We start from the raw sequence: 25,451 nt of genomic DNA on the forward strand, positions 1-25,451 counted from the left end.
GTAGTAATTTTAACTAACTACAGTTTCTTAGTTCAAATAGACTTACCGTCTTAATTTTGTCTCTAAAATAAAACTGTTTGGTAATGCATTTAAAATTCTATAGTAATTAAGTATATTGACCTCTAAAACTACATTAGTTTTCTTTAAACGCGTGCATTTTGTAATCGTTAATCCACTCTTTGTATTCGATGTAAACATCGAATAATTGTAAAGCCGCGATTACCGGTTCTGGATTCGGATCACTATCGATTATTTTATTTCGTATTCAGGGCGTGCGTGCACACAGGGTTGTTAATACAATGTTAATATAAAATAGTTTATTTCTCGAATTTGTGAAATGACATAAATGATAAATAGTTACCCGAATATGAAAAAAAAAATTCGAACATTCATCTCTGAGTAATTTAACAAGTTAAGACCTGAATGGGACAAAAACAGCATAAAAGTCAGAAAATTAAAAATCAATCTTTCATGAAAATCAAGTGTACAATTTTAAAACTATGTCTCCTAACTGATAAAGCAATGGATACATCAAAAACTATAATAAAATGTGTCTACTTCATTACAGCCGTAAGGAAAATTATTACGTAACACTTCTTTATAAATCCCGTATATTAAGAGACAGCAACCCTAAGTAAGTTATCCGTAAGTCAGTCGAAAGTGAAACTAGGAATATATTTATAAGTCCACGTACGCGATGTCGCGTATTATGTAATTGTTTATCGGATCAACTTATTCGATACCACACCTTAACAAGTCAGATCTTTGATTCCATTCTTTGTAGTATTAAAGCCAGTACTGTAACTACCGTTTTTGTTGTGTTCAGCCAGATCTTAATATAATAAAGCGTACACACACACTTTTCTATTTTGTCAGCAATCTCAGTATATTTTTGAATAATTTTATCTTCACGCTTTTAAATTTTAAGTTTTTATAATAACATGCGGATGGAGCTGCAAGGCACAGCACGTCTTAATACCAATAAAAAGCTTGGATACATTAGTAAATTAAGTAATGATTTTTATTTTATTGAAGCACTTAAAGTTCTGTACATGTTATACGACGAAACGATAGGGACATAAACCAGAAAGTGTTAAGATTGAATGTGGATGGCTTCAAAGGTAGAGGAAGACCGAAGAAAGTAGGGATGGATTGTGTGAAAGAGGATAAGCTTAAGAAAGGAGTGGATTCAGATATGACGGCTGATAGAGATGTATGGAAGAACAGCACATACTGTGCCGACCCTCCGGAAGGGATAAGGGCAAGTAGATGATGTACGTAAAGTATCTAACTTGGATAATGAACATAACCTCGATTATTAGACTGTTAAAATGTCCTTAATTTTCAATTAATCTTTAAATGTTTTTAGACGTAACAAATTTAAAAACTTATTGAAATTTAAAGGGATGTAATTCCAGAACCACATTTCATCACACACGAAGTTTAATCTGTCACAAATATTATTTATATTCTATTCACTTGTAGGCGTCGATACCTTACATCGTTACATAAACCAAAAGTCATAACAATTACTCTCATGAGAATGTATAAAGTACATTGTATACGATCTTTGAGACTGCATATTTCTTGCTTTGAAGGCTTAGGCTGTCTTCAAGGCACGCAACTATCACCTTTATTCTCTTACATCACGCTATTTAATTGCTTATCTAAATAAACAACAAGCATTTTTCTTATTACTTGGGAGAACCAATAAATAGTAAAGGACGAATCGGAAAACAGTGCCGAAATCTTCGCATTTCGGACTTAACGAAACGATATTATTTTTTTTAGCTGTTATTAATTAAATGATATTATTAAACATACAGTTTTAAAGAAAACATGAATAATTTCCCCTTCAGTTGAATGTAAACATCCAAATTAAATTTTAAAGTTTTAAGCGGTCCATTATACCAATATTGGTATTGCATATTTATATATCTGCTCCTTAGATTAAGCAAGGTATTTGAACTTGAAAAAAGCCTTAAGCCCTTGACCGTACGCCTACATTTAAATCGTTATTTATATCAGCAATTTATTTTTCTTTATTGTATTCCGATCGATATAAACGGCCAGTGCTCACGAGATTTCACACGAGATGCGTATGCAGTGCAACACGGAAATATACCTATTAACAGCATTTGTTAAGTAATACAGTTTCTACATTGATTAACCGTTTAATTAGACTTTTACGTAACTAGCAGTCACATTAAATACTTATAGAAGTTTTTTACGATTGGTCATAGAATATAGAAAGTAGTTTTTTTATAATATAAGGTGGCAAACGAGCAAGCGGCCACCTGAATCCACTGAAATAGAACGCGACCGCTGCCCTTAAACATCCGCAATTGCAGATGCGTTGTCTACCCTTAATTGACAGACGAGGAGACGTATAAAGAGGACATTTCCCCTTCCTATGCGTCTCCTCCACCGTCAAATCCATTCTTCTTATGAAAAGGGTGGAAAGGGAAAGGGACTAAAATTAGACCTCCGGCACCACACTCATCAGACGAAACGCGGAATTACTTCTACTTCACGCCTGTTTTCTGTGTGGTCGTGGTATTGCACCGGGCGATTCGGCCCATTTGTGCGAAGGTGTTAAAGCGGGTTCTACTATTCATAAAGTTTATACAAATACTTTCGTCCCATCGTTACTTAAAAATCTAACTACATATAAACTTAAGTATCACCAACCTTCCCTAATACAGATTACAGTTCTCCGTCTTCCGCATCAAATGACTTCCCGCCGTGCACTAATTCAAACTATAGTTGTCAGTCTGGTTTGATTATCCCTGTTCATACTCTATGAACATATTTTATGGATAGTAATTTTTAATTTACTGCAAACATTACTGAGTAACTAGACGAAACATTTCTATTATATTTTGTTTTACGTTTTAGTCGCATATAATATAACTAGCGTTCCCGTGCGACTTCATCCGCATAACATTATGAAAATTTAATTTTATTATTTACATTTGTCAGCTTATCAATTGCGAATGTCAAAATGACATGACATGATGATAATCCATGGCAACCTTGCTTCCTTGATGTTGGCAGCAACTTATGGTCTCTTTCCCACATTAGTGTTTTTATCTAAAATGTTTATCCCTTAAGTTTAATTACGTAAAATACATAGGCTAAAGCGTGACGTAAGTGTAGGGCTTTTTATTAAAAAAAAGGATTATTCAAAAATGTGCTGTAATTGCTGACATCTTAGACAACAAAGAAGTGTGTGTTTACGCTTTATTATTATAGTATAGATAATATGTATTTCAAAATTTTGTACATAAATGATAGACTAGGTCCGTTTAAATGGAGTCGTGAGTGAAGTTACATAACCCTAAATTACCTTTGTAATGAATTTTCAACATAAGTATGGTGTTTTTACAAAGAAAGGTGTGGTATGATTATCTCTGCTCATGGGGATAATGTTAAAAAAAATGTTGGTATAGCATTTTATCATATATTAGTTCACATGGATAATCATACTTTCATACTAATATAAATGTGAAAGTTTAGATAGATGGATAAATGGATGGATGTATGTTTGTTAGAGTTTGTAGCCTAAACGGCTGAACTGGAAGTCTGATAGTGTGGAAGAACACATAGGCTACTTAGTTTTGTTTTTATTATTCCCACGCGGACGGAGTCGCGGGCGAAAGCTAGTTAGTCTATAAATAAAAGAAACCTCCAGATAATGAAGGTAAGGAAGGAAAAGCATCTTAAATAAACATCATGGAATAATAAATTATGTAAAGCCGTTTTTTAACGTTTAATTAAATACCCATAATAGTGCTACTGCAATATAAACGATAAAATTTTAGGACGCATAAATTATAAGTTACTTAAAGCAGGGTCCTATATTTTAGGTCTTCGGATAAATTATGATCAGTACATAAAATATGAATGTAGCTGTTTCTGTTTGTAGCTTTATGAAAAAAATAAACTATTTCTGCAATGTAATAACTATGAAATAATTGTCAAAAGAATTTAAAAAAAAGTAATAAAAAGAACAACTTTATTTATTTATATATTACTACTGTATCAATATTGCAAGATAGTAATGATAAATTCTGATTTACAATATTAGAAGTATTACAAATTCAGTAATCGATGTCAGTATGTATAATGCAATTTATAGGTAACAATTTAGTATGTAATCACATATTTTACGATAAACACAACATAGCGTTAATTCTAAATGACTCAATAACAATGATTCATGTATTTATTTTCTTTGTTGCAGGTAATTGCGTAAACAAGTGCCGATCACGTACTCGTATTAAGAAGTCTTAGTCGACATTATACTTTCTCCAGTCGTATATCAGACGGACAAACACATGTAAGTGACATGAACAATAATCAGAAAAATGTAGCGAGTCATTCGAAATTCAAATCATAGAAAAGAAATATAGACAGATATTATTGTTTTGAATCATTGGTTATGTGGACAATGTCACTCTTAGATTTGTCAGACATTCTCTAAATTTCGCGACTTTTAGTAGCCACTAAAAGTGTTCCAAGGATAAGTAAACCCTAAAAGAAATAATTAAAAATGTACTGCGAATATAGCAAATAAATTAATAATCTATACTAATATTATAAAGAGCAAAGATTTGTATTTTTGTTTTTTTTGTATTGAATTAACATAAAAACTACTGGACCGATTTTTAATTCTTTTTTCCGTTAGAAAGGAAATTTATCTGTTAGTAACATAGGCTATAACTAGCTATAGCTATAGCTTGACGAATAATTATTAAAATGAATAAAAAATCACCTGTTTTGTTCTTCTATATTTAAACTTAGAGTACATTTTTGAACAAAATATAGTAATTAAGTTTTCATACGTGCAATGTCGACATTACAGTGTCCGGTTAATTTGTTATGTCTATTTTACAAATCATGTCAAAGTCAGGAAATCTGTTGAGTGATCAATTATTCCGTCTAATGCAACGTTCAGTTCATTCCGCTCGAGTTTTAATTTAACGCCGTCAATTACAAGCAAAATGTGACCGTCAAACGAGCGTTTTCTTTATTGCCACATCGAAAACAAAAACGATTAAATTTAGTTAACGAGGCGTTTTAGCGATTGCAACGATTAACGAAATAATGCGATGAAAACGACGTGAGCGGTGCAAAGGTTAAATTACTGAAATGTTAATAAACATGAAAGATGTAAAAAAATAAGCTTTTTAGAAGCGAAAATAAATGTTAGACGCTTGACAGTTTTCAATATTCAAAATAATAACAACATTACCCATATTCCTATTTAGGGGAACTGTATTTTTCCGTCATTAAAGGCTATTCCAAGTTGAAGTTGTGTCTTCAACATCAAATCATTCATACTTTTAAACTTATAACGTTAAATTATGGTTAACCTTTTTAGAGTAAATCTTACTAATAGTATAAATGCGAAAGTTTAGATGGATATTTGTTAGTTTATACCCTAAACGACATAGAGGATCTCGATGAAATTCTGATAGTGGAGAGCCTGGAAAAACACATAGGCTACTTACAATTTCTTTTTTAATTCCACACGACCGGAGTCGCAGGCGAAAGCTATTACTCTTAGAGACGGAATGTCACATCGCCCAATCAGGGTAATATACCAAAAGATTCACGCGCCACTACGTAATCAGCCAGTTACGTAGTGTAGCCGTTACCTACGTGTGGACTGCACTTCCGCTGATATTACCATAAAGATCACACGACAGGTAAAACACGCGACACTAGGGCTACCAAAAAGACTATCGGAAGTCTCCGCTTCTAAAACTTAGGCGCGTAGAATAGTAACCTAAAGCTTAAGAGTCTATCTTCTAGTAGTTTCAAAGTCAGATTATAATATAGTCTTTGGGATTCAGAAACTTCCAATACATGAGCGAAATTCGAAGTTTATTAAAGTATTGTCTATAAGTAAGTATTAGTAATTTATCAAATTATACTAAATAAATTAGAGGAACAAACAAAGAATAGTCTACGTCGTTTAATATTACCTCGACAACCCTAATTCCGTTAGCATTAACTTTCTAAAATAATAGACACAATGTACACAATGCATTTATATAATTACCAGTAACATAAATTATACAAATACCTATATTACTAACGGGAAAGATTTGTGTTTTTTGATTTTTTGTGTATTAAGATATCACAAAAATTCTTTTACTATTAATAATCTACGGTATTAGTATGTAACATAGGCTACATTTTTGAATTTCACGCGGACGATGTCGCGAGCAACAGCTAGTCAGTAATAAATATCCTTCCACCAATCACCAGTAATCTGTGTTACTTCACTCACTAAGATCATGTGAGGCACACGAACTGTCGTCCAATTGGTAAAATACGAGTACCTTATAATTTATTTTCTATTCGTGACACCACGTTCCTATTGGCGAGAGAAAACGAAAACACGTACGTGGTTCCCATTGAACACTGCAATTCTTATGACATATTGATTTAAAGTTACATTAAATTTCTTTAAAATATCAGTTAAACACGAGGGCAATGAGGCAATCGACAAAACAGTACTGTTATGCCGGTAAGTGTGCGTTGAAAATAGCGTTACTGCAATATGCGCTGCTCTGCGTCTATTTGCCCTCGTGTAAAACTAGGATATCAAACAAAGTAACTGTGTGTACATTGTACGGAATTCCTGGTGTTAAAAAAACTCTCAGTTATTAATTGTCCGTCAAAAAAACATGTAAAAAGTAGGACATGTATAAATGTATGCTTGAACAGCGAGTGCAATAAACTTGGCAATGTCAATGATCGCTAGTATAAGCAAATCAAACCTGACTCATTGTTGGGTCGGAGAGATATTGCATAAAATATGATCAACATCGACTAACTGTTTAACGGACCGCCAAACCACAACACTTCGAAACACTAATTAACAAAATAAAATTGTCGATACTTTTATTAAGTGACTAGCTGTTCCCGTACGGCTTCATCCGCATGAAATTGTGAAAACTTTATTTTATTGTTCACATTTGTCAAATTATCAATAGCAAATGTCAAAATGACATGACATGATGTCAAATCATAGCAACTTTGCTTCCTCGATGTAGGCAACAACTTATGGTCCCTTTCCCACATTAGGGTTTTATCTAAAATATTTACTACCCCCTAAGTTTATTAGCGTGAACATATATATCCTAAAGCGTGACGTAAGTGTAGGGGCTTTTTATTAAAAAATAATTATTCAAAAACATGCTGTGATTGCTGACGTCTTAGGCAACAAAGAAGTGTGTGTTTACGCTTTATTATAATAGTATAGATAAGTATAGATAATCTTATTATAAAAGTATTGATGAAAAAAGATCACAGGATTTTGAGAAACTTTTAATAAGTAAACATAACTACAATAATTCGAGTAACCCATTTCCATTTCTTACTTTTATATCATTTTTATGAATTACGTTGACTTTTATTAAAATAAAAAAATCACAAATATTTTAATGAAATCTGTATAAGGGAACGAAAGTGTCTTCTTAAATAAATGACAATAATTAAAGTAAAAAGTTGCTGACAGAATTTAATAATTGTTTACCAGCGTTATAAAAACATTCGATTCCTTTCAACGTATTTAATAAACAACAGTAATTAAGGTACGAAAAATCCATTATGCAAACAAAATATCGATATACTGTTATGATGCTGTACGTGGAGTGATGACGGGTTTGAAGCATCATTTCTGCGCTCTTTGTCAATATGATGAGTGGCAGTTATACCAAATACCGTTGCTTAAGAGATGGGAACACTACTAATTGACGGTTATACAATATTGATTGTCAAAACACTATCATTTAAACAGTCTTGAATATATTTTGATTGGACTGGTTTAAAAAACAGTTGATATGTTTAAAAAAAACCGTTTCCATAAAACTATGTCTACCACTTGGTTAGTTCTATTTACGTTATAAAAAATTTAAACATTTACTATGGTACTAGTTTTCGCCCGCGATTTCCTCCGCACGGAATTTTAAAAAAACAAAACTGAGTAGCCTATGTGTTCTTCCAGGCTAACCTATCTCTAAGTCTATGCCAAATTTCATCGAAATCCATTCAGCCGTTTAGGCTACAAACTGTAACAAACATCCATCCATCTAAACTTTCGCATTTATAATATTACTAGCTTTCGCCCGCGACTCCGTCCGCGTGGTATTGGAAAAAACTAAAGTGAATAGCCTATGTGTTCTTCCAGATTATATTCTACATCTATGCCAAATTTCATCGAAATCCATTCAGCCGTTTAGGCTATAAACTCTAACAAACATCCATCCATCCATCTAAACTTTCACATTTATAAATTAGTAAGATTAGTAAGATTGGTGAGATTAGTAAGATTTATAATATTAGTAAGATTGACTAGGTACTTATATCACATGTATTAGCTGAGATCTAAACACACGCTGCATCTTTTGGCACGCGATTCATTGTTCACTATCGGTCAAGGACAGTGATGCATGCTTACATGTACTTTTACTTTTTATCTTGTATCAGAATAATGTAAAGGTAAATTTTATTTCTTAATATTATTCAAATGATCAATTCATTTTTATATTAATATTCGAAGACGACTTGAAACCCTTTATATGTTAGAGATCGCGAGATCGATTGTTAGGATTACGCAGGAAGTACGATTTTTATTAATTTACAGAGTATAAATCTAATATGGAAATACTTTACGTTAGTACTAATCTAGTAAGTACTAACAGCTTTTAATAAAAATTATCTTATATGTGTACTTATGTTTTTTCCATACGTTATGATACTATCTTCGTGAGTTTCTCGTAACCATTTTAAGGTAAGCAAATTCAACATTAAATGATAATCACAAGGTAAAGCGCTTTGTCCGAAATTCTCAAGCAGATAACGAAGCATTGTGTCGTCCTACGCGAAATAATTACTATGACTACCGTCGGATGGCTCAAGGATTCGTTTATCTCAATTCTAATTTATGTTTTGTTTATGGCATTGCGTTAGTCAGTTGTATAACAGATTTACAAAAGTATACCTACTTCATTGAATGTAAGACATCGAATAACTTCATAGAAAATGCTAACGTAGAAAGAGCCGAATCTTTTTTTTCACTTAGGCAACATAGAGTTTTATATTGCGGCCCCACTAGTACAGTCTAGTTTAGAATAACATCTCAAGAAAGTTATATAGAATAATATGATACTTTTTAAAGCGTTTCAACAGTGTAGAAAAGGAACTCCAGTGTGAACATAGAGTGAAAAGAGACGTAAGAGTGCTTTTTATTCATTGAATATTTCTTTATGACTAACATAGACAGTAAAAATACCTAAGCGTTTCAATTATTCTAAAATTAGATTTTTTTAACTAACGTGAAATACCTAACAGAATCTGTTAACTTTGCGAACTATATAGGCGAAGTGTTTTTTGTTCGAGTAAACTCAAAATGAAGTCTTTGTCATCGCAACATAAATTAGCCGTAAACCGTTTAAACGCGAGATCTGGTTTTTGTAACAGCATTCCGTAATACATGGTGCAAACTGCCCTTGTAAATTTAACACATGTCTTGTTCACGTATATGGGTTAACTCTAGTAAATGTCTGAAGTTAGTGACCAAACGTAATTTGACCTTCTCAAGTAAACATGAACTGAGTAGCTTAAGTAATGAGTAAGTTGTCGTCCCACCACTGGCTGATAGAGGCTCGGATAGCTTAAAAATGACGTCACTGTCAGATAAGGGAACAAAATCCGATATTTCCATCACATATTTAAGACGTTAGATTATTATCAGACAATTTACAATTTGATGGGACAGTCCCTTAAAGTTGCAATTTATTTGATATTTTAATTGCTCTTTATATGCTTAATAATCTATAAAATTCGTTATCATTAGTACTTAAGCTGCGCGTAGACCTGGGTCGGATCAGAATTATTCTACGTTAGTCTACGTAAAGCCATTTCGTCTCAGCTCTTAAAGCCAGATTCCTACGAACGAAATTTCTCAGAATCACTTGTACAATTTTTCGATAAGCTAATGTATTAAAACTCGGGGGTTTTCAACAAAACCGATTGACTATCAAGGTTATTGAGGCTTGAGAAAAAACGATGATTAAAAAGGCCAAGTATAAAAAGCCAAAGACAACAATAATCACTCATGCCAGTAATCTAAAGGTCAGCAGTAACGGATGTTAATTTAACTTGATACTACAAGTATAAACATGTCACCTCTTGATATTAGAAATTAAATATGCAGTTGCACAAAATTGGCCCCGTGATTCAACCGTCAAAAACAGACAATTAATATCTCAGTCCCATTTTGTATATTTGCCCTTAACAAGTTGTTAGAGAATTAAAATCAAATGAAATAGTTCAACTACATGTGCAAACTTTCACTTGCTTCACCAGTAGCTGTTATAGTTTTTAAATTTAAATGCATTGTAAAATATTGTACTCGCCCATTATGATTTTGTTTTTCACTTTTATGAATACGTAAAATGTTCAGTTTGAAAGTTTCTCGTGAATTGGTTCAAGGATAATAGACAGCGTAAAATCGTTGAAAAATTCGTGTCGAGTTTTTCTAAACGCTCCATTTCACAATAATACAATTGTGAAATTGAAAGTTTACAATTTCGTATTTAGACTATCTGTTTTTTTGTATTAAAGAAACTAAAAGATAGACAGGAATAAATGGAGAAATAACATCTTATTTGTTGACTAATTTTCTAATTTCTATTTTATAGCTTCATATTTATTCTACGACAAGTCATGACTTTGATCATGTAATTCATAAAACAAATTATATGTAGACTAAGTATTTTTACAACAAATTTATATCGTTTTTAGTGTTTTGTTATACCCTAACTTACACTTGCGAGCAGTAGCATTGTTCAATGTTTTGTCGTCAATTCTTTATCTGCCGTTTTCATCTTAATGGGATAAGCAGTTAAAATAATTTTCCTGCAGCAACAGCCTAGAACCGTATGCTTTTGTTAATGTGTACTTTGCTTAAGATCACGGCTATTCCCTGATTCTTATTGTATTTATTTCCAAATTTTAGCACTTTTAGCAACGTGTGTTGTGGATTTAAAAGGAGGTTTAAATATAACAAATATATACTGGCTGTATATAAATGTAATATATAAGGCAACGGTCACTTTTCAGAAAATGTGTGTCTTAAACGAACCGAAAGAATATTAAAGACGAGGAAATAAATATAAAGAAAGTCTTTTAATGATTACAACAGTGTGGTCAATCGTTATGTAGATTGTCCATTAGTTACAGCATAATGGTTGTACAATGTTCATTTTTTTTTTCTAACAATTACTAAGCATATAATTAAAGGTGTACTTTGATGCGAGGACACAAAGCTAGCTTTTGCATATATTATAATAATATTTGCACTAATTATTGTTTTTATATCACTTTAAGATAAGACATAGATATATTATTTCCCTTTTTAATTTAAGTAATCTATAATCGTAAGTAATCTGTAAAAAAAACCAGCAAGGAAAAAAAACGGGATGGAAAACCTAGGGCACGTTTACAAACAAATCTTCGACATCCTTGAACTGTGTTAAAATGCGACTATTTTTTTTATATTTTACACGTATTGATAAAGTTCAATAACTTTCATAACACGTTTTTAATTAAGGTCAAATATGTTGTTCGATTCTTAAACGAAGCAATATTTGCATAAAAGTAATCCTAAAACAATATAAATGTTTACTGGAATAAAAAATTATAAACGGTATAATGTTTAAACAGTTGGTTTGTTATTACCGGCAAGGCAATGAAGGAACCATAATCCAAACGTCAAGGAATGGACAAACAACCACATTTTAAAAGCTTTACATTATCTTCTTTTGAGCTTTTTGTCTATACTATAATAATATTATAAAGATGAAAACTTTGTTTGATTGTAATGAATAGGCTTAAAAACTACTGGACTTATTTTAAAAATTTATCACTATCTTTAGCAACGTATTTTATCTGTGAGTAACATAGGCTATATTTTTTCATTTCTTATTCATTATTTTTAAATTTCAAACGTACGGAGTCGCGTATTTAGTCTACGAGAGATTAAATTAGGTAATGTTACTTTCAGCAGTATTATTTTTTTTGTATTTAATACCATATTAAACAATTGTTTTACTGTATTAACCAGTAAGTAGCTGAAACAACCTTGACTGAATGTAGAAATCGATCTTGAAGTGCGCTTGTGTTTAATTAACCTTCTGTTTTACTTTGTGTTCATAGAACTATGAAATTTTCGAGGTAATTATGAATTAAAGCGATGTTTGTATCAGATATTTGGACGCCGGATACGAAATACCATTACAGGTATTACAAAAATGCTAAAAACCTTCTTATATTTGAATATTTAAGAATAATCGACTTTCATACGTTACTTAATTAAATAATTTACCCGATGTTCTTACAGTGTAGGAAAACATCGTGATGCAACCTGTACATATCTGAAAAGTAATTCAAAGATATTTGTGAAGTCAACCAACCCGCACTAGTCCAGCGTGGTTCACTATAGCCTTGGGTATGCTCTAAGCGATTCCGTGGCGTCCCCAACAATGGCCAGGAGGGAACAGATGGGTTTAGTGAGTATGCCCTTTTTTGAGAGAATCCCACATAACTCTCGTGCCTGCCCCGAGGCAGGGAGTATACATAAAGCATGCCCCACTGAAAAAAAAACCAAAAGGTTCCAAGCCCCTCAGTGGGGACGTATTGTAAGCTGATGATTATGATACCAAACCGATATGGAACAAATCTTACTTTTCATCTTGTCTTATAATTTCTCTTTGGTACAAAGTTTGATGTAGAAATATAATTAAAAGTTTATGAAATTAGGCCAGTAGTACACTTTACCCTTTCTATTGCTTTTAAGCTTGTAGTTCACAAAATTTACTCATTTCATTACAATCGGATAGATCAACTACTAAACAATGCTATTATGTAACAAGATAATTCATCTTTTAATGTATAATAACTCTGTTACTGTAAATAATATGAGCAACCTTAAATTGTTTCACAACCATTCTTTTGTTTTTTCTATTTAAAACAACTTTACGCTCAAAAAACTTTATCATAAAAGTATACTGCACACATAAATTATTAATTTTAATAAAAATCAATTAACACTGAAGTGTTTAATGTATTCATTTTTCATAAATTCTAATATTCAAGGTTTAAAATAATAATTTTATAGTCTATGTTCTGTTTGTTATTATGTGATTCTGAACTATAGAACAAATTTTAAATAGGCCTATTCACATTTACAAAAACAGTTTTATTTATAAATTTATTAAATTCGTTTCTCGTGACAATAGAAGTAATTTCAGCAGTTCAGCAAACTGTGCAACAATAAACCGTTGTTTCTTCATCAACGAGATTCAGTTTGTACTATTGTTAACGCAGTGGTTCTTAAGAAATCAACGCCAAGGCTGTTGCCTAGCAACCTTTTCGATGCACCATTTTAACAAAAGACTTCATGGTTTAATTAATCGAAGCAACGATGTAACAATTAAAAGCACGTTTGTTCTAATAAATCTAGTGATCTGAATATTGGAAAGGCAAACACAATTTTATTTACCTACTGTTCTTGAACGCGTCATTTTAAAATACAGTAAACTACTTGTATACTCTTTCAGTCACGATCTTGCTGATCGAGGAAATGAATGTACTGTATAAAAAGCATCATTACAAGGACATGTTTGCTAACAACTGGATTGTCAATGATTAGATCTTTAAATAAATTGATTTATGACAAGTGACCGGCTCATATGTATCTCGAAGAGTTACAAGATGACGGTGACCTGTAGTCTAAAATGCAGTATTTGATAAGACCCCGATTTTAAGGTGAGGTTTCATTGTAATTATTATCTCTGTGTGTCAGGGGTTTTCATTTTTGAATACATTTCAGGTCTTCTAAAAACAAACCTAAAAGTTCACTTAAATTTCTGAAAATTATCATTGATTAAAATCACATTTCTCACACGTTACGAGTAGTCTTACCTTATCTCTATGTCAAAGTTCACAGCGACAAGCTTATTGTGTGGTGTTACATTATTGTATAACAAGTATTACGCCATCCCGCAAAAGACTTGCAAGACAAAGTCTTCTCTACTTTTATATAGTAATAAAAAAATAAGATATACTAAAATAGCAACAGATAATTCAGCGCATCTTAATTATATCTCAGCTACAAAGTCCATAAAGTCAACTACTCATTAAGAATGTGGATGTAATTTTATTTGTAAATAGATTTCTTTAAAAACAAACAAAATAATGTTACTTAGTGTGTTAGTAATTAGATTTTCTGTACTAATTATAAAACACGGCTTAACTCACGTGACAACCTTCTGTGTAGGCACCGATCAGTTTTGGACCCGTTGGGGGTCCTTCTTCAGGGTAACGAGTTGTCAAGTAGTTAAATTGTAAATTCACAATTTATTCTATAAAAAGTTAATTTCCCTTGTATAAATAGGAGCGGCAATCCAAGGTGGAAAAGTAACTACCATCCATAAATCAGGGTTGTCACATTAAAAATTTTCTGATATGTTTTTGCTTTAAAAATTAAAGCCTTTGATGTAAGAATGTTTAAAAAATAATACCATACTTTTATAGACGACATTTAATAATATTACCTATAGGAACACCAACTTAATAGGTGTCGAATATTACGATTAGAATAATAATAATAACGCGTAAGAAATAAGAAAGAGAAGTACCTATACATATATCAAAATAAAAATATTTTACACTGTAAAATACGTACTGATTTTAGTTTTTCATCGAGTTCTATTCTGACCTACTTTCCTTAGTTTAAGGAAAAGAAATCAATACCATAAAATTCGACGAAAAAATGATAACAAATCGAAAATGTTGCCAACCCTAACCAAGACTAACGCCGCCAATCCTGACGCACAATAATGCGTTGTCGGTTCACTTCTTACGGAAATAAATTATTAAGCAGCTACTTTCAAGGATAAAATAGAAACTACATTTTGTAGGTATTCGGTGCAATCATTGATTACGTTAGTTACCGGTTATAGGTTATAAACTTGTCCTTATTGCTTATTCATAGGCATTGTAGGAATTTAGGGCAAAACTCATTAATGACAATCCATTTTAAGCTGATTGTAGTAACTAATACTATGAACTGCAAACCCATGACAACGTGCTCGCATATAAAGAGTGTTTTAGGATAATGTATGAAAAGCTTTGTGAGGGTTGAGGAACCTGTAGTTATATATATATCACACAAGATAGATATTGTGATCCATTTAGATTCATAACCAAGTTACATCCTGTATATACAGATTGTGGACAGAAGGCTTATAAATAATCCTTGGATTACGTTTGACGTTATTCCTATTGGTTAGATAATGAATTCAAATCTCAGCACAGTCTTATCTCTATTTAGATAATCTTTGTTATTTTCAAGAATTAATAACATTGACATATCTAAATGGATAAGCTTTAGGACGCGGTATGATGTGCATATTCAATTTTTGTTGTTTTTTTACGGACGGTTGTGAATGGGCGCTGTATTGGGGTATAGAACCAAAAAATATATATAATAAGCTTTCGCCCGCAACTCCGTCTGCGTGACATAAAAAAAAAACAAAAGCAATAACCCTTATACTACATTCATCGAGATCCGTTCAGCCGTTTAGGCTACAAACTCTAACATACATCCTACCATCCATCTAAACGCTTTTATATTAGTAAGAAGTAAGATTAAATACAACAATATAAACACGTAATTTTAAATCTGAGCAAAGAAAAATCTGTTATTTACTATGAAATACTATTCCATTTATGCTAATAAGTGATACATAATCTAACTTTTGACTTACGTCGGTCTACATGTTAGTTATGACATGTTTGATATGATAATTAGAAGTAACTATTTCACGTGACATGATAATTCATAGTTCCGTTATACGGTGCAGGAAAGGTCATTCCGCTTTACGGTTTACATAACTTTTTATATTTAATAACCAAAGTCTTAATACAGCCTTAGGAAAATAACAATAACGACAAATCCCACGGTAAGGGAAGTGGAAGACTTCATTAACAAGAGATTTATAATCACAACATAATATATATAAGTACTAGCTGTTCCCCTGCGACTTCATCCGCATAAAACTATGAAAATTTTAATTTTATTGTTTACTTGTATCAAAATATCAATTGCAAATGTCAAAATGACATGACATGACGATAAACCATGGCAACCTTAATTCCCTAATGTTGGCAGCTTGTTATTTATGGTCCCTTTCCCACATTAATGTTTTTCCAATTTATTTATCCCCCAAGTTTAATTGCGTAAAAATATATAAGCCTAAAGCGTGACGTAAGTGTAGGCTTTTTATTAAAAAAAGAAATATTCAAAAATATGCTGTATTTGCTGACATCTTAGGCAACAAAGAAGTGTGTGTTTACGCTTTATTACATTAGTATAGAAGTATAGATATAGATTAATAAACATTTAACATTCTACTTAACGTAACTATTGATATAAACAAAAATGTTATACATATTTATCATCATTTTTAGTATTTTTATATTTGTTGCTTTCAAAACGACATACAAATTCGAATCTTTGATTAACCTATTTATGACAATGTTTCAGCAAAGCTCGATCAAACAATACAAATGCAAAAATATCGTTCAAGCAATACTTCATCGTTTAAGGAAGGTTCTGACAAAGGATTAATTTGTAAAGATAAAAGTTAACTCACGAAGTGAGAGTACTGGTGTTGAAATAACGACTGTGCTAAGAATAATGAAGTTCGTGATTTAAATGACTCACTTAATTTTAACCCGGAGATTTTATATTGACGAAACATTTGAACCAAAAAAAAAACTTGCCATCTTTTTTCGGAAACACAGATTAAAGAGTCTGCGATAATGTGATAATTAAATACCTTAAGACCTTAATAAGAAACCTTACTGTGTCTAAGAATTAAGAAAATCTAAAATACACTTTTTTATTACACACAAACCAGCGCTTGGCCACAATCCTACCTAAATTTATGCGAAGATGTGATCGAAACGTTAACATTTGCTATCAAATGTTCATAAGACTTGAAGTTTATTGCCATAAGTGAATGTATGAACGAGGAAAACCGTAATACAACTAATGTCCCCCTGACCATCATAAGAACACTCCGACGTTTCCTCATAGTTCAAGTATTATCATTAAGAAACATGCAAAAAACTTTGCTTCCAGCGGATACTAACACTTGTAATAACACAGTGATATAATTACTCAAAGCCGGTTTCCCAGCTACATTTAACCATTCGTTATTTTTTGGTTCGATAACATCTTCAAATTCGTTTCCGAACTATGTAACTTGAGTTTTACACCGTACAAACTTAGGTTACCCAAACACTAATTAATTACTAGGTAATGATAAAATAAATGGGAACTTCAGAAACCCAGCATAAGTAAAATTAAAAATACTTGTTTAAAACTTAATACCGATTTCTTTCACGTATTTGGGAGCCCGGGTAAAATTAACTGTGGTTATTTTTACCGGGGCTTTTTAAAAAGTAAAGTGTACAGTCTAGAAAAATATCAATTATAATTCTAATGATTTCATATTTCAAAAGAAAATTACTACATAAACACCGAGTCATAGCCAATCATCCAAAACTCTTTAGGAAACCCGTTGAATTTCGTAAACAATGGCTGAGCGATTTCTAGTACTTATGCAGATAAAACCTTGAAGGTAGTCCTCTCTAAAGCCGATGATGGCATAGTAATGATAATAATAGATGGGCGTCGTTAGAGCGCTTTGTTAGTGCCTTGGAAATCATTTCGAATAAGTACAACTAAAGTTCGTGGAGGAAAACACTTGCAAATTGGCGAAACCAATATTGGGTATGACAAAATGATTAGTATATTATGTTAAGGCTTGTAGTTATTTCCAATCATCATCTTCCTGTCCTTTTACCGCATTATCTGCGGTTGCCACACTTAGGTTTAATCCAGACCGATTTATTATTCGTCTTTCCCCTTTTCACACAATTTGAAATGGATTCCGAGACTGAACATAAACTCTTCTCCCTTATTTCCAATCTAAGTCCCTAATCATAGATATAAAGTAGTCGGCGCATAAGTCTATGCAGTTACCTTTAGTATTACGTAACTTGTTAAATGTTACAACCAGCAAAAGTCTGTTATTAACCCATCAACTTAAATTTAAGTGAAATAATTTAGACTTCAACGAAACTCTTTCAAGATAGCCTTTCGTTAGTACTGGTATGAAAATATAGACACCAGTAAGTTTACCTTTACTTGGAATGTTATGCAAGATAAGTTGGTAATTCATACGAAGATTTTTACAATCGCGACTTTCTTAATAACATAATAAAATCACGCTTTAGTAATAAAATAAATTATAGTATTGTTGATGATTCCGACAATGGCAAAGTTTCTAACTGTTGCAACAAATCTGTCATTTTAGCGTGTCTGTCAAGAAATTTATTATTACTGGGTCGTCCTATCTATAAAGTTATGTAGTCTACCATTTAAACTATTAACAAAACCCACGGGTCAAATTGGATTTAAAAAGTTACATAACTTTTAATCTTATTTCACAATCTAAATTCACGTTTATTAATAAAAGTCAAAATAAGAATATGAATAAGGTTATATTTTTTAATTATGTCAGATTAAATATGTTTCCAATTATTATATGAAAGTAAGATTTATGCAAGAATTACATATTTAATGCAATCATTTACATGTCAAGGATGAAAAAATGTAGTTCGGTCGTTTTTTTTCTTTACTATTATATTATCTTTTACTATGGATTCTTACAAAAGGTCTTATATGTGTGTTTCGCGTCATATATGGCACCCACTTTTTAATGGGTTTTAAAGACAAATTGTTTTCTCAAATCACAAGTGTGTGTAGAACACAGTTTACTACGTGTATTGTCTAAAGCTCCATAACACTTAAACAATATAATAATAATAATAATAATAATAATAACTCATTTAATCCATTCAGAACGTAAAATAACATAACAAACAACAGAATAATCGAATATACACGAAGCACTTACATAATTGGCAAATGTAAAAAACAAACAAAAAAAAAAACAAAACGTAAAGATATTTTATCAACTTTGGAGTGCTGAATGGATAAGGCCTTTACTCAGCTATGGTGCTTATTTGTAAAATAAGTTCTGTTTAGTATATAGCATATACTAAACAGAACGACGATTATAGGCTCTTACTTTTAGTTGCACAATAACATTAACATCTTAATTTACTAGTTCCGGGTGTCTTTGTGTCGTTATGAATAGCTAAGACATTGAATAATCGTGTTTTACGCGTAACAGTTGGTGCGAAAACAGAGTGTGTAAAACTTTTGCTTAGATATAATTAACATTTACTTTATAATGATTTTTGTATGAAAATTATAAAACGAAAAAAAAGTATTAAGTTGTCAAAAAAACACAACCTAGCTCTAATTCATTTGCACCTAAATTAACTAATACTTCGAAACATTTTCACGAATTATAATACACAGTTGAATAAGAAGGCTCCTAACTAACCAATGAATCACATCATATCCCAGTCCGTATCACAATTACTTGAACCCGTGCACCAGATGTTACATGCCTTCAAATTAGGAGAGAGGAGATAGGACCTTACCCGAAGTTAATGTTGACTAAGCCATAGTCAACCTCGCTGGCCCATCGCGAGTTTGTGGACTATTCATAGATCTTTGACTTTCTAACCGATATTCGCTTACCTTTGTTTGGATTTTTGCTTAATTATTAATAACGTCTAATTCAAGCTTCACATTAACGGAAACGTAAAAATAGTAAATCATGAGATTAAGAACAACAAACGATCAAGCGTAAATCAAAGAGATTTATGTATGCCCGATTTAAGTGACAGAAAGGATTGTGTAGAGAATGCATCAGACGGCGAATATTGGCGACGAATCGATGTCACGCTCCACATTTCGTCAGCTGCCGTGATGGCGGGATGCCATCGGTTGAGAAATCGAGAACTCCGTGAGGATGGAACATCGGAATAATTGATTATTTAATCACACTATAAATTGATATAACAACACTACTCACGGTGCAACAAGTAAAAAAAAAAACAAAAAAATGTTATCGTGAGAAATTAGCGTTTAACTTTTTCTGAAAAGGATAAATATTTTGCAAATCAACTAATACCGCAATACTGTATTTCGTTATAACGAAAATTCACAGATAAAAAAAATATTCTATATTTTTTAACCACAAAATAAAAACAGTTTACGAAAAACTTTTGCATTTTAATTCTCATATAATATACACCTATATCCAAATCGTATTAATAAAATAAACAATGATACTTTATGTTAATTTTAATTTGTTTAAAAAACTCAGCGGGAAGTGTTAAGAAACACGTAATTGTAGGCTTTACAGTTATTATTTTTATTAAATTATCCAGGAATTGTAATAAAGTTCTATGAAATATTATATTAAATAATGCGTCAGGAAAGAGATGTCGTACTTTTATTATTATTGTCTACATTTATTTGCATAAGTACATTATAATTGTGAATATGTTGCAAATAAACAGTAACAAAACCGTAAACAGATTTAATATTACATTTAAGTACAATATACACATCTATAAAACCATTTAACATTGTATTATGCATAAGAAATATTAATGTATATTCATATTTTTCACTTTTATTTGTTTTTATTGAAGCTAATGAATAAATTAACATATAATTATGTTAGTTCTCTTTGTGTATCTAATGAATTTATTAACTAGCTGTTGCTCGTGACTTCACCTGCGTCAAATATAAAAAATAAGCCTATATTACTCACAGATAAATTAACTTTCTAACGGTGAAAGAATTTTTAAAATCGGCTGGAAGTTTTCGATTTATTTCAATAAATACAGAAATACAAATCTTTCCTGTTAATAATACTACATTAATTAAATTATATTAATAGTTAAACAACTATTAGTAGAGATCTATTTTACACAGATCAATTAGCAGTTCCTAAAAAAACGGTTTTAAATATTTTTTTTCTGTCTGAATACCGATAGTAGATTGGTGACTGACAAACTCCAGATTCCGAAAACAAAAACATTACATAACACAAGGTAATAATGTGTTACCACTTGTATAATGATCATTAAAGATCGGGGTCATTTTTGTAATAATCTTGGTCAAACATTAGCTTTCCCTTATAACACATAGAATTGTCTTGTCACAACCGGAACCTCCTACACTGTTTTACCGAATTAAACATAGACTTCGTAATATTATTAATGACTTAATTTTTATGGCTTCTGCCTTCAATTCATTGAGTAATATAAAAACATTATAGAGGCAATGTAATGTTTCTGATGTCCTCAATTATATGTATACACTCAACCGGCAACAACGGTTAGAAATATAATCGATAAAAAATGTAACCAGTAAAAGAAACGTTTTAATCGATAGATGTACCGATCGAAATAGACACTGACATCTCAACAAAGAATTAAACTAGAATCGGACGATGAGACACCCACGATATCGTAAGACACAAACATACACAGGCCAGAGGTTTAAGCACTTGACTTGTCATGGATTCAAATCCCGCCATATGCCAATATGACTATCGAATTTTATATATACAATTTACCCGACGTTCTCACGGTGAAGGAAAACATCGTTATGCAACCTGCACATATCGGCAAAATAATTCAAAAACGTGTATGTGAAATAAACAATCCGTAATAGGCCAGCGTGATTAACAAAGGCATAGTCACCCCTAACTTAAAGTAGACTTCGAGCCAATTTGTTAATAAAATAATAATAGTAGCACAATATTAACACATAACGAATAATTAAAGTGTGACAAAATTCATCCTGTGTTACAAGATCACCATTTTGTCAGAGCAATTATGTCGCCATGCTTTATGTCGGAAACACATCGAAGAAATATAGTTTCATTAACTACTGAGCTTAGCTTTCTCCTGACCTATGACATGACATCGTTTCGAAACATATCTACGTTATTTTTCTTTTCGATGAAAAACGTTGAATTTTTTGGAACGATTATGACAGAATGTCTGAGGTTAGTAAGGTTAATCGTATTTATCTTACATATTTTTCATACGCAAGATTATTAATAAGATGATGGTGAAAGATATTTAATATTTATGTAAATATTTTCACAAAATGTTTTCTGTTATTTAAGTAACTGGGTCTGGACTTGTATAGTCTCTGGGCTTAATTGCATAAGTAGATATGGGCTAAGAGGATAAGATAAAGTTGAAGGGCTAAAAAGAAAACATCATCTTCCTCTGTTTACTACTCCTGTAAGGTCGGCGCAACAGGTTTTTGTCCTCAGCTTATGGTTATGATAGAGATAACTCTATCATACATCATCTTTCCTCAGTCATCACTCCCTCATTGATCATGTCACATTTAACGCAATCCATTATTTGACATCGCAACAGAAATATTCACTATTAAATCATTATCTCCAATCGTAGGTACAATCCATTATTCGGTTAGTAATTTCCGTAATGTAATTTACATATTTAATATATCACTTACAATTATATGTAGTATATGTAATGTTATTCTTTAGAGCTGTCTTTAGAGTTCGGGAAATGTTAGAAAATTGTATTTTTGTTTTCGATAAATCTTTTATTTAAAATTGTGTAGTTCAGTAAACAAAGCAAATATTGTCCTAGTTTTTATGTGCCTGTCATCGCTTATTAATTTAATTTGAAGCTAACATGTCTGTAGTATTGCATTATTTTAATAGAAAAACTTCACTCTCGTATGTATCTAGGAATATGAATGCAAAAAGTTAACTTTTATGTCTGGAATTTGAACAAAATGGCAAAAATGCATTAAGCCTCCTTGGTAGGTAAATTTGTTAAACCGGCTTCTACTCGCCAGCGGGTCAAAGCCGTGATAAATTATTTCCAGTGTTTGAGCCAGCCTCGACAAAGTTACACAATCCATCAAAAACTATACAACACTCGATCCAAAAACGGTCTAACTGCAAACAACGTTTACAAGGTTACGACCAGAGTTAGGTTAGTTTTTTTTTTAATGAAAGTGTAAAATATATGTACGGCCAACTATTTCCTGTAATATAATACTAGCCGAGGCGATACATAATATAATCTGTATGTTAGTTATCCTTATTCATTATAGATGATCTCGTGTGTTATGGATACTTTTTTTTATAGATTATTTATTAGAGCGCGCGCACTTTGACTAAACTATCGCACGACAGTTGTGCGATTGTCGAGTGTTTTACAGCCCATTCCACTGTTTAGTTGCATAATTAAAAGACGAGTAGTGAGCGACACAGTTGTGCGATTTAAACAGATGTGATTTAACAAGATGTGAATGCTCCTAAAGCGATCAATTATGTAAATTCATATTAATATTACTATTATCATTGAATTTCTTACTAACGATGCCTACGGAACCGTGAAACTGCATCTACAAGTGTAATACAAACTGATGCATTATTTATTAACAGAAACTTGCTTGTCTAACGACGTTGGCGGTTAAATATTTAGTGCATTTACAAACAGGTTATGAAATTATATCGTAATAAAATAACCGTGAATAGCGTTTTAATCATTTTTTTTAATTTAGGTTAAAAAGAAAAAAACTATGGGAAATAAACAGAAACTTAGATTTCATCTTTCATCACATCACTACTTTACATCAGGCACTTATTTAATGACCATATTTGTTTTTTACTTACCAATAATAAATTCATAACATTTTTGTTTGTTTTACATTTTTTCTTTTACTGATTGAAAGAATGTTCTTAACTTTGACTTACTAAATTAAATCTAACTCAAAATTAGCCGTAATAGAATATCTATTAAGGGTATGTTATAATGAAATTGTTGAATAAACCAATACATATCATGATCTGGTTGTTTTATTAAATGTCCCGTGGCGTTTGTCAACATGGCGTAGTCTTACGAACTTACGTTCCCAACCAACCAAACAGATCCAACATAAATTAGGTTTTAAGATAAAATACTAATACAATGTTATTAATTTACAGATGATGCAGAAGACCTCGCAGCTGAATCATCAGAAATTATATCTAAAGCAGTACTACCCCCGCAACATTTCCAAGAAACGTCAAAGGACCTAACCCAAGCAGCTAGCCAATCAGAACATTCAATCGATGTTGTAGGCGATTCCCAAAACTTCTTCCCGTCTTTTGCTAATCTTTTCGAGTCACGACAACAAAATAATTATAGAGGCTTCGGAAGTCAAGAGGCAGCGTACAGCCAACGCCCCAATTCCTTCAGATCGCTTCTAAACTATCCGATATTTGGAGGTTTTAACAGGAACGTTGAAACTTTTGGTAAACAATCAGCAGTTTCCTCAGCTCCACTCATTGATGCGAGTCCTAGTGTTCTCGGTTCAGGAAACTTTGGTATTATAAGAGGTGGCACTTTCTTCGCTCAAAATGACGAGGATCACGATTTTGGTGACAGCTTTAGTTCTTATTACAACAATGGCCACGGCAGACCGTCTGTCGGCGTCGGATACATCGCCAACCCAAAGCCAAATTACAATCAAGATCAGTTTGCAAACTTCCGAGATTTCGCAGATATTAATGCTCCATCAAATTCCGCATATTCACATTATGTCGTAGTATATGCCAATAAAAATGGCACGATGGATGAAATCAGCGAAGAAACGAGAAATGTTATGTCAGAACCAAGAAATATAATCGAAACTTTGGAACGACTGGATAGTGTGAAGATTCCAGTTAAGATCTCAAAGAGTAAGGCAAAACTAGAAGCGACAAAACAAAAGATAGTCAGCAAGAAGGATCAGTGGATGAAAACGAATTCGAAATATATTAACCAAAAGCACGAAATTGAAGAACCGTTATTAGCGTTAAGTTAAAACTAGTTTAAAATGATACCTAAAGACTTATTAAGTGAAACTAGTGATAGATTAATAAAAGGTGACACTTGATCATTGAATGTTGTGACAAAAGAAGCTCACTGTCAAAATTACGTAGGAAGGTTGTCTACGATTGCTGACGTTGACTGTTTGTTGATAGGGTACATGGATAAGTGTGTATAATAATGTAATACGATAAATAAATTAATTTTATAAGAATACTTTGTATAATTTACCTACCTACCTTGCTTCACTTTTATATACAAATAAAAACAAAAATGTTTTTTCATGTGAGAAATTGCATTGCTTAACCACCTGTAGCAAAAGGTATTGTTATTTGTAAGAAAGTAAACAGTATAACAAAGATTTTGTGAATGCTTTGGGTTTGAATAGTAATGAAATATCAAAAATCAAAAAGTATATAAACTAGACCGAAATGCGAACTCATAACGCTTTTGCCAACCTTGGTACAAGATGGTCCATTCTTTAATTATCTGAAAACAAAACAAAAATTAAATTT

At 31.8% G+C, this 25,451-nt stretch overlaps 1 protein-coding gene across 1 annotated transcript in view; it reads left to right on the forward strand.

The window, feature by feature from the left end:
- The window catches only part of LOC106103031, a 38,106-nt gene extending 12,956 nt beyond the window's left edge, over positions 1–25,150 (forward strand). Inside the window, exon 2 of the mRNA XM_013282666.1 lies at positions 24,072–25,150. Within this exon, the coding sequence (XP_013138120.1) occupies positions 24,072–24,931 (860 nt within the window). The 3' untranslated portion in view covers positions 24,932–25,150. The remainder of the gene's footprint in view (positions 1–24,071) is intronic.
- The last annotated feature ends 301 nt before the right edge of the window (positions 25,151–25,451 follow it).

Source organism: Papilio polytes, unplaced genomic scaffold (genome assembly GCF_000836215.1).
Source record: "Papilio polytes unplaced genomic scaffold, Ppol_1.0 DF823879.1, whole genome shotgun sequence".
Lineage (NCBI taxonomy): Eukaryota > Metazoa > Arthropoda > Insecta > Lepidoptera > Papilionidae > Papilio > Papilio polytes.